The following is a 10016-nucleotide window of genomic DNA, read 5'->3' on the forward strand; positions in this document are numbered from 1 at the left end:
AAATTCATAATAATAAGTCAATTAGGTTTTAATTAAGGGTCTTACAAGATTTCACAGGAATTGGAATAGCCATTGGACCTATGGTCACTTTCCAGTGACGTTACTCATCACCGGGGCTTGAGCTCATTTAGCCGATTTACATACCACTTATTTTATTTTTCTACAACCTTACTTGATCTTTATTAAATTAAAACATGACTCCTCACTCTAATTTAAGTGTGGTTCTAGACAGTCTAGCTGTTCGAACAGACATTAATCACCGGAACAGTAGAATATACGAAACTACCTAATATGAGGGTGTTACAATTCTCCCCTCCTTAAAAGAAATTCCATCCCGAAATTTACCTGGTATCAATCTCTGAACATATATGGATGTTGCCTCCTCATATCCTCCTCACGTTCCCATGTGGCTTCTTCTTTGGAATGGTTCCTCCATAATACCCTCACCAGAGGAATTTGCTTGTTTCTCAACTGCTTGGTCTCCTTTGCTAGAATAGCCATTGGTTTTTCATCATAGGCAAGACCTGGACTGACTTCAATAGACTGTAATGGCAATATGTGTGATGGATCTAACCTATACCTTCGAAGCATGGACACATAAAACACATTATGAATTCTATCAAACTCTAGGGGTAAGGCTAGTCTATATGCCAATGGACTCACTCTTCCCAGAATCTCATATGAACCTATGAAGCAAGGACTCAATTTCTCTTTTCTTCCAAATCTCATGATCTTTTTCCATGGGAAAACCTTTAAAAACACATTATCTCCCACATTATACTCGATGTCCTGTCTCTTCAAATCCACATAGGACTTTTGCCATTTAGATGCAGCTTTTAGTCTGTCCCGAATGATTCTGATTTTCTCCTCAATCTGCTACACAATCTCTGGGCCAACGAACTTTGTCTCGCCCACTTCATCCCAACATAAGGGAGTTCTGCATTTTCTACCATACAGCACTTCATAAGGAGGCATCTCAATGCTTGATTGATAGCTATTATTGTAAGCAAACTCAATCAAAGGCAAATGTATATCCCAACTTCCTTCAAATTCAATAACACAAAACCGAAATATATCCTCCAATATTTGAATTATTTTTTCAGATTTACCATCTGCCTATGAATGGAATGCAGTTCTAAAAGTCAATCTAGTTCGTAGGGCTTTTTGAAGGCTACCCCAGAATCTAGAAGTGAATCTCGGATCTCTATCAGATACAATTGATACTGGCACTCCATGTAATCTCACCATTTCATCAATACACAGCTTAGCCAACCTGTTCAGGCTATAGGCCATTCTCACTGGTAGAAAATGTGCAGACTTAGTCAATCTGTCCACAATGATCTAAACTGCATCATGATTCTTTTGAGTATGAGGAAGTCCCACCATAAAATCCATCGTAATCCTTTCCCTTTTCCACTCTAGAATAGGCAATGGCTGTAATAATCCTACTAGCACTTGGTGCTCTGCTTTCACTTGCTGACAAATTAGGCATTTTGCCACAAATTTAGTAATGTCTTTCTTCATTCCTCTCCACCAGTAGTGTTCTTTTACAGTTCTATACATCTTAGTCTCACCAGGATGCATGGAAAATGGTGAATCATGTGCTTCCTGTAAGATGATCTGCTTTAAATCAACATCATTAGGAATGTATATTCTCCCCTGGTATAACAACATGCCTTCATCATTTATTAAGAATTTCGCTTTCTTACCATCCCGAGCCTCTGTTAGTAGTATGCCCTAGAGCATATCATTTAGTATGTATCTTGTACATCTTTTATTAATAAAAGGCATTTTCACTTTTCTGTTTATAATATTTTTATGTATAATAGAAAAGGTCCATTGATATTTTGTTAGAAATTCTATTCTTAAGTTGTTAAAAATATGAGTGACAGTATTTCTAGTACAAAGTATCATAAATAGTTTCACAATCAAGGATACTTCACAATAAGGACATGACTTATCCAGAAAGATTGTAATCATGTTTGTTCCCAAGTTATTTATATGAGATGTAAATAAGATGGAATGGCGAGACTCATGCCATATAACAAACATGATAGGCACTTATACATGATAAGTAGGCCGAACCAATGACATTTATAACAAGCACATGGAGTTTACTCTTGTCAATATATTATCATAAATCATATCGGTGCATATAATCTTTAGACCTGAGATAGCACAGTTATCTTGTATATAGGTAGTTTGAGTTTGATACTGCTTTCATACTTGTACTGTGTATGGGTATATGGGCATCTGTTGGCTCCTACTAGTTTTATATGGAGGTAGGTGTTGATCAAGATGGAATCTGTTCCTCTAAGTAAATAGAGATAAAATCCTATGTTCATTTAATTGTTCTTGATGTTTCAAGTTCCTGGCCAGGACAGATAGATTTATTCAGAAAAGAGTTTCTGATGAGAAAATCTTTTTAATCAAGAACTGGAATTAAAAGAGAACATAATATTCATAGCAAATGGAGTTTGACATAAACTGTAATGGCCCGGCCCACTAGTGATATTGTCCGCTCTGGGCTGAAGCCCTCACGGTTTTAAAACGCGTCAATAGGGGTTAGGAACCTCCATCTTATAAACCCAGCATCTCTCCCGTGTTTTGCCGATGTGGGATTTGCCTAGGGTGTTACAATCCACCCCCCTTATGGGACTCTGCGTCCTCGCTGAGGTTTGCCCCACCATCGCTCAAGGTTGCACACTGAGTAGCTCTGATACCACAAATGTAATGGCCCGGCCCACTAGTGATATTGTCCGCTCTGGGCTGAAGCCCTCACGGTTTTAAAACGCGTCAATAGGGGTTAGGAACCTCCATCTTATAAACCCAGCATCTCTCCCGTGTTTTGCTGATGTGGGATTTGCCTAGGGTGTTACATAAACCATGACTCCAGCTTGAGTTGGGATTTTGTAACAGAGAGATTCTAGTGCATGGTAACATATGATTATAGGTTCATTTAAGGTAAACCTTATTACTAATTGGGTGGCCATGGCATGCTATGCTAGGTGTTAACCATGGTCTATGAGGTGCATAAAATGATTTAGAGAAATCATTTATGGTAAGAAAGAGTTATGATGATATTAAGAGTTGATATCATGTCTCATTGCCAATTAGTGATGAGCCTAGTAAGTCACACACATACACAAGTTATCACCTATTTAAATATGATTTAATTAATTAATTAAAGTCTCATAATGCAGAGTGATAACTTTGTCATGTGAAAATCTAATGCATCTTGCTCTGTCGATACACTCTGCGTTATGAGACTAGCTATAGTCTCATAACAGTGATAACTTTATTATGTGAAAATCGAATGCATCTTGCTCTGTCGATACACTCTGCATCATGAGACTAGCTATGGTCTCATGATAATGGCAACTCTGTGATTTGAAATGTTGTGGATTCATATTTAGGATCTCAATCCTAAACTGCCTACGTATCCTCCTCGCTATCCTGAGGAAGAATCAGACCCACTCGTAGTTCGACACTTGAAACTGTGGTGATGCATATTCTTCTATGCCTTACACACTTACAAGTGACATGTTGATACGTGTTCTTCTACGCCTTACACAACTATGCCATATGCCCTAAACAACGTCTAAGGACTTACCAAAAAACATCTGTCATGAAATGTTATGGGTTTGTACTTAGGACCACAGTCCTAAACTACCTACGTATCCCCCTCGCTATCCTGAGGAAGAATCAAACGCCCTCGTAGTTCGACACTTGAAACTGTGGTGATGCATATTATTCTATGCCTTACACACCTACAGGTGACATGTTGACGCATGTTTTCTATGCCTTATACAACTATGTCGTGCACCCTAAACAACATCTAAGGACTTACCAAAAAATAGCTAATTCATGATTTGAAAAAATTGGGATAACTGGGTCTCAAAATTCTCTCTGATTTTTATGCTTCCTGTATGCTACTTTCTATCATGGGCATGCTGATTTTGCTAGAGATTCTAAAAAAACTTAGTCCTCTAAGGAACCTCTTTTTGCAAAAACTTTCTTTTAACCTTAAAATTTTTGAGGAAAATTATTCACCGAAAAGACTTCCTTAAGGTCACAATACAATTGCCCTCTGATTTTTCTTTTTCTTCTCTCCCCCATGCTTAATTATTCTACAGTTATTTCAAAACTTTTTCTGCCTTGACTCCTTTCTCTTCCATGAACTCAATTCTTTGTGCCCTAACTTTTCCCTAAAATGCTCTTTTGAGTTTTCATTTCAGCGGGCTTGCTCTAACTTTTGCCTAAATGGCCCTTTTGGGTTTTCCACTTAGCGAGCTCTCTTTTTTCTTTTCTTTTTCTTGTTCTTTTTCTCTTTTTTTTTTTTTGAAAGTAGACAATCACCATGATATTCATATTAAGCACCTATTCTATCACGCTCACAAGATAATAGGTTAAATCAAAACAATGCAGTTCAATTACTTAATCTTTTGATGTATCCCTCAAGACACAAACATTCACAATCATAAATTAATTAAACCTATTCTTGGTTAATGCAACAAAAACTTCTTTATTTATTCAGGCACACCGTTACTCCTTCTTACAATTAGTTTTGCCAAAATTTTAACCTTTCAAAATTAGAAATAAGCTTTATAACCTGCCGAATGGCCTTTTGAGGTTTTCCATCCAGATCTTCTCTCATCTCTCCTTTTGCCTAGACCACCTTTTATGGGTTTTCAGCCTAGCGGGCCTGTTTCACACAAAATACCATTTGAGCCTGTCTAAATTGACTAGCTCTTGAAGTTCATTCCCATCCAGGTCTGATATTCTTATAGTAGCAAGATCTTTTTGACTATGTATGGACCATCCTAGCTTGGGTTAAACTTTCCTCTTAAATCAAAAGGGATAGGCCCAGCTTGTTTCAAAACCATGTCTCCCTCTTTGATTTTTCTTAGCTTCACCTTCTTATTAAAGGCTCTAGCTATCTTCCTCTGATAAGCCTGCATATGATACAAGGCTCACATCCTCTTTTCATCAATCAAAGCTTGTTCTTCATATCTCTTTTAGGTCCACTCATTTTCTAGGATCTTAGCTTCTAGCATCACTCTTAAGGATTTGAACTCTTGCTTAATGGATAGCATTGCTTTAGTCCCATACACTAAAGAGAATGGGGTTGCCCCTGTGAATATCCTTGCAATACTACGATAACCTTAAAGAACATAAGGGAGTTTTTCAAGCCTATCTTTATATGTTTCGAACATTTTTTCCCAACTAGAACTTTTCCATTCATATGGGGACCACACATTCTTTCATGTATTTCTTTCATTATTTGTTCAGCCTATTTTTCTATCACACATAAGAGTTTGTAGAATTGCCCCCCAGCTAAAGTAAGTTGAGTGGCTAATCTATGAATTATTGCTCTATATCTTTTGTAGGCTTATTGCGAGTATTCTCTCACTTCCAGAGACCTCTTTATATCTTCATATCATTTTCCTTCTCCCTCTAGGTCCATAAGTGCTACTATTAATCCTTCATAGCATGAAATTTTACTCTTCATTAGGATAACTAGCTAAGTCAACTTTTGATCATTCTTTTCCTATGGGGACACTAGCTTGGCTTGGGAATCGGCCATCTAATTTTAAGCTTGACGCATGTGCTTCTTGGTACTTTGTTAACAAGGCTATAAATTTATGTCTTTCTTCTTGGGTTAAATCTTTAGCTAACTTAATGTCTTTAGGATTATTTGGTGCACCCAAATTAATAGAGATTGATTTTGATGCATTAATAGAAATAAATTCTAAATGATTATGAATGCCATGCATACGTCTATTAGAATAAACATCAAACAAGTAAGCAAAAGGACTGGTCATGTTATTGATCTTTGCCTCAAAATCTTTATCAAGTACATCAGAATTGGAAACATCAATATCACTACTGTGAGCATTACAAAAGACAGACTCAAACTTAGGGGTGTAGCTTTAGGTGTTTGGCTTTCCATGCAATCTTTAGATCAATGTTGCTGATTTTCTGCTTTAGCTCTTTCACATGTGGTAACCCCTAATCATATGTCAAGGTAATTACCCCCTCTTACAAGAACTTAGGAGGCTTTGGCTCTTTTTCCTCTTCTGTTGGCTCATAGCCCGAACCATGACTTGTGATCTGCCCCTTCATCTCAAGAAAAGTCACCAGACCATTTATACTTTCTCCTAGGCCTATGCTAAGAAAAAACTTCATCCCTTTCTTCATAGTAGCCACATTTAGATCCATCTAGTTTTTTTATAGATCCAAACAACTTAAAAATCAGACATTAGTGGAATTGAACCATCTAGTTATAATGCAACTATCTCCTCATCAAAATCAGTCCAAACATCCAAAGGACCCTTATCATAGCTAGAATTATCACCAATATCAACAACCATTATAGACTGAGGTTCATTAGGCTTTTGAATGGGTTAGATAGGTTCATTGGGCTTTTGGATGGGTTGAATAAAGTCAATAATTCTGTTAAGGTTATTTAAGGTGATGGAGATCATATAGAGACCTGGTGTAGGTGAAAATTTTGGTTAGGCATGGGGCTTTTTGGTTGATTTTCTGACTCAATTATCCTTTTGGCATCCATTAAGTCTTAGATATCATGCTTAAGTTGAAAGCATCAGTAGGTGTCATGACTGTGGGCTTGGTAGAACCGGCAACATTGGTTGATATCATAGTTAGGTGGGAGTGAATTTGGTAATGGTCTGGGTGCTTAGAGTTGTAGGAGGTCTTGAGCTTTGAGACGCTCCAAAACTTCAGATAAGGGTTGGCTGAATTAGAAAAATCTCCTTGGAGTGTGATACCCAATTTGAACCTCAATAACTTTAATGCCACTTAATTGGCCTAGCTCGGGGCTTCTTTCTAAAGTTGAGCACAATTTTCTCTTCTAGTTCAAACATCTTGGCGTTCAATATTTTATCAAGCATGGCCATAGTTTCTTCTATCTTAAGTAGTGTAGGTGAAATCCTTATTAGTCTAAGTGACCTGATTGAAAGTCTCTTTGGTGTGTTTTGAGGCTATGTTTGCTTAATAAAATAGGATTTAAGGGTTAACCTAAGCATGCTATGTACATGAATGCAATGCATGAATGGACCATTTTTTTTCTTTTTTTTTTTTTTGCGTTTACTTTTACAAAACCAAAACTGAACCATATCAATAGAACCAAAACTGAACCAAAACCAGACCACATAAACTGAACTAAAATCGGACCAAAGACTGAATTAAAAAAAAAATCTCAAGAACTAAATCTTCGCCCCCTTATACCTTCAACTCTCACGTGCAGGGTAAGAAAAAATTCTATCCTAGGCTACTGTACACTGGACACACCAACAGGGGGTGGTCAAGGATGATCCTTCTCTCATAAACAAAGGGTTTGTGTCCTTAAAGTTTAACCATAAATAAGCATCCTCTTAGTTAACATAGGTTTTAAAATAAACTTGGGCCTATACACACACTGGGTTTACACATAGGCCTAGGTTCATCTCAACTACCACTAGAACTTATGGTTTGAACAGTAAGGTTATAAATCCAGTACAATAAAAATCTGCGGGGTACCTAGGGTTGAAATCTATGGCTCATGGTCTTCATCAGGTAGGAAAAGGGTGACCCATGTGAGAGCTTGTCCATTAAGCACAATGGCCGGAGCTGTGACTATTTTATATACTCGAAGGTACGGGCATCGGGTGCTAGCATTCACCAATTCATCATAGCTCGAGTAGAACTATGGTCTCCTTGGCTAATACTAACGGGGCTAAAAAGGATAAGGGTGATCCGTGTGATAGTGTAGTGCAATGCAAAAAGTTTAACAGAGAAATAATATTAGACTAATAGAAACATGTTTGAGCAACTATCCATTTATTCCCCAGTGGAGTCGCCAAACTGTAGGGAGGGGGGCGTGAGGCGAAATATCATCCATTAGAATTATATAAAATGCACCAGGTAATGCCCAGGAAAGATGGTGGAGTCACAATGGTCTCACTTAAGTACCACATCCTTAGACAACATTTCCTAGACATGCACTTCATACAATCCTAATAGAATCAAACCACTGGTAAGTACCGTCTTCCCATAACACTACCACGGTACTAAGGATTTATGCCACGAAGGCATAGATAGACAAGAGTCGCCACCCGGGTAATAACCGGGACATATTCAGTGTTTCTTCCGAGGGTCATGGATGGCAACTTACTCCTTATAAAGTTTCCACAACCGTCATTACCATAGCCTAATGTCTAGGTTCGGGATAGTGGATACGTAAGGAGAAGGTGTTAGGCACCCCTTATGCCTGGTCTAACCTCGTTAATTCGAGTGCCAGTCCTCTACTAATGTTTCTAGAAGTCTTGATTATTATTCCTTTATTAAACTTTACCCTAAAAATGAAATTCTAATCCTACACACGCAAGTAATTTACTAAAGGGTTGTTGTTTACACACAATTTTCATGTATAAGTAATTCCTATCTATGGGGTTGCTAATTATTTAAATGATATTTAATTAATTTATTATTGAGAATTTAATTTACAAACAAATTCAATTTCAAATAACCCTACGTTTCTATTTAACCTAATTAATTAATTTTCACCAAGTTACCCTAAGGATAATTGAACTAAGTTAATCATGTACATGTGTAATTTATTCTAATATCACATAAGGCCCAAACAATCACAACCTAATAAAGATTTCTAACATGCAAATTTATTTTACCATTACAAAGTGTTAAATTAAATTTATTTTACATGCCAATGTTAGTTTAATTTACAAATAAGATTAATTTTTATTTACAAAGTATTTATTTAAATTAATTACATACAAATGTCAGTTAAATTAAAAACGAAGTTAATTTTAATTTACCAAATAAAAATCCTATTATTACTACAATTTCATGAGAATGGTTATTCTAGCAATTTAGGATTACTTACTTGTTAGTAATTGCAGTTGTCATTGGGGCAAGCTACTCTTAAATAGGGTCTTCTCTTCTAGTATGGCAATGATATCCCTGGCTTACTCCCGTTTAGCTCCATGTAAGCTCCACGCAAATGCCCTCTTTGGTACTTATCTTAGGGCTACTTATCAATTTTGTTTGTAATAAAAAATAAAGAAACTAAAGAAAATAAAAGAAATAAAGAAAATAAGAAAATATTAATAACAATTTACATTGGATTCTAACTCTAATTTCCTAAAGGGTTAAGATTCCTAATTAGTTACAACTACCTAAGGGTCTAAGTCTTCTAACATGATCCAAATACTTCATAACACTTCTTGAATTAAAAGAATACAGAAAAATAGATCAAATATCAATTAAAACCCAAAAAAATACAAGAACATGCATAAATATACAATTTTCAAATTCTGGTAGATTAACGATAGCAAGAAATCCGATTTTTTTAAAATAGTTAGACAAGCCAAAAAATCATAAAAAAAATTACAGAAAATAGCCTACATATCCTACAAGATCATAAAATTTATAAATCAAACAAAACCTTAGCTGAATGATCTACATAAATCGTAATTTTTCTAAGTGACTGAATCGTACTACTTTTTTGTAAAATTCATAACTCATTAACCACAAAAAATATGAATGCAAAACAACTGGAAAAGATTCATAAGATTCTGAAATTAATTTTAGACACTAGATTTACAAAAAAATATTAAGAAACAAGGGAGATATGGGCTCCACAATTCGGGTATCCTGCAAATCAGATTTTACAGGAACCTAACTTCAAACACCCATAACTTGTAGAACATTAAAGCTTTTTTAGTGATTCTTAAGCCTATAATTAATAGAATTTCGTGCAAAATATGAATATAATTTTTAAAAATTTTTTACAGATTCATAAAATAATGAAAAATAATAAAACTACGAGAGACAGAAAATTGAACATGTGCAGAGTTGTGTATCCCCTCAAATTAAACATGATTACATGATCTATATGAACATATAAATAAATTAAAAATAAGGAATATAGAATTAAACATTATATGGCATAGATCTTCAAAAGAAGATAAAAGAACTAACCTTTAAGAAATATC

General features: G+C 35.8%; 1 protein-coding gene across 1 annotated transcript; it reads right to left on the minus strand.

Annotated features, from left to right (window-relative positions):
• Positions 1-351: 351 nt before the first annotated feature.
• LOC110672629 (uncharacterized) lies at positions 352-1674 on the minus strand. The gene is made up of 2 exons (XM_058143137.1): positions 1384-1674; positions 352-873 (listed from the first exon to the last, which is right to left on the minus strand). Exons 1-2 carry the CDS (start codon positions 1672-1674, stop codon positions 352-354), a joined length of 813 nt encoding a protein of 270 aa, XP_057999120.1.
• Positions 1675-10016: the final 8342 nt, after the last annotated feature.

This window comes from Hevea brasiliensis, chromosome 2 (assembly GCF_030052815.1).
Source record: "Hevea brasiliensis isolate MT/VB/25A 57/8 chromosome 2, ASM3005281v1, whole genome shotgun sequence".
In the NCBI taxonomy this organism is placed as follows: domain Eukaryota; kingdom Viridiplantae; phylum Streptophyta; class Magnoliopsida; order Malpighiales; family Euphorbiaceae; genus Hevea; species Hevea brasiliensis.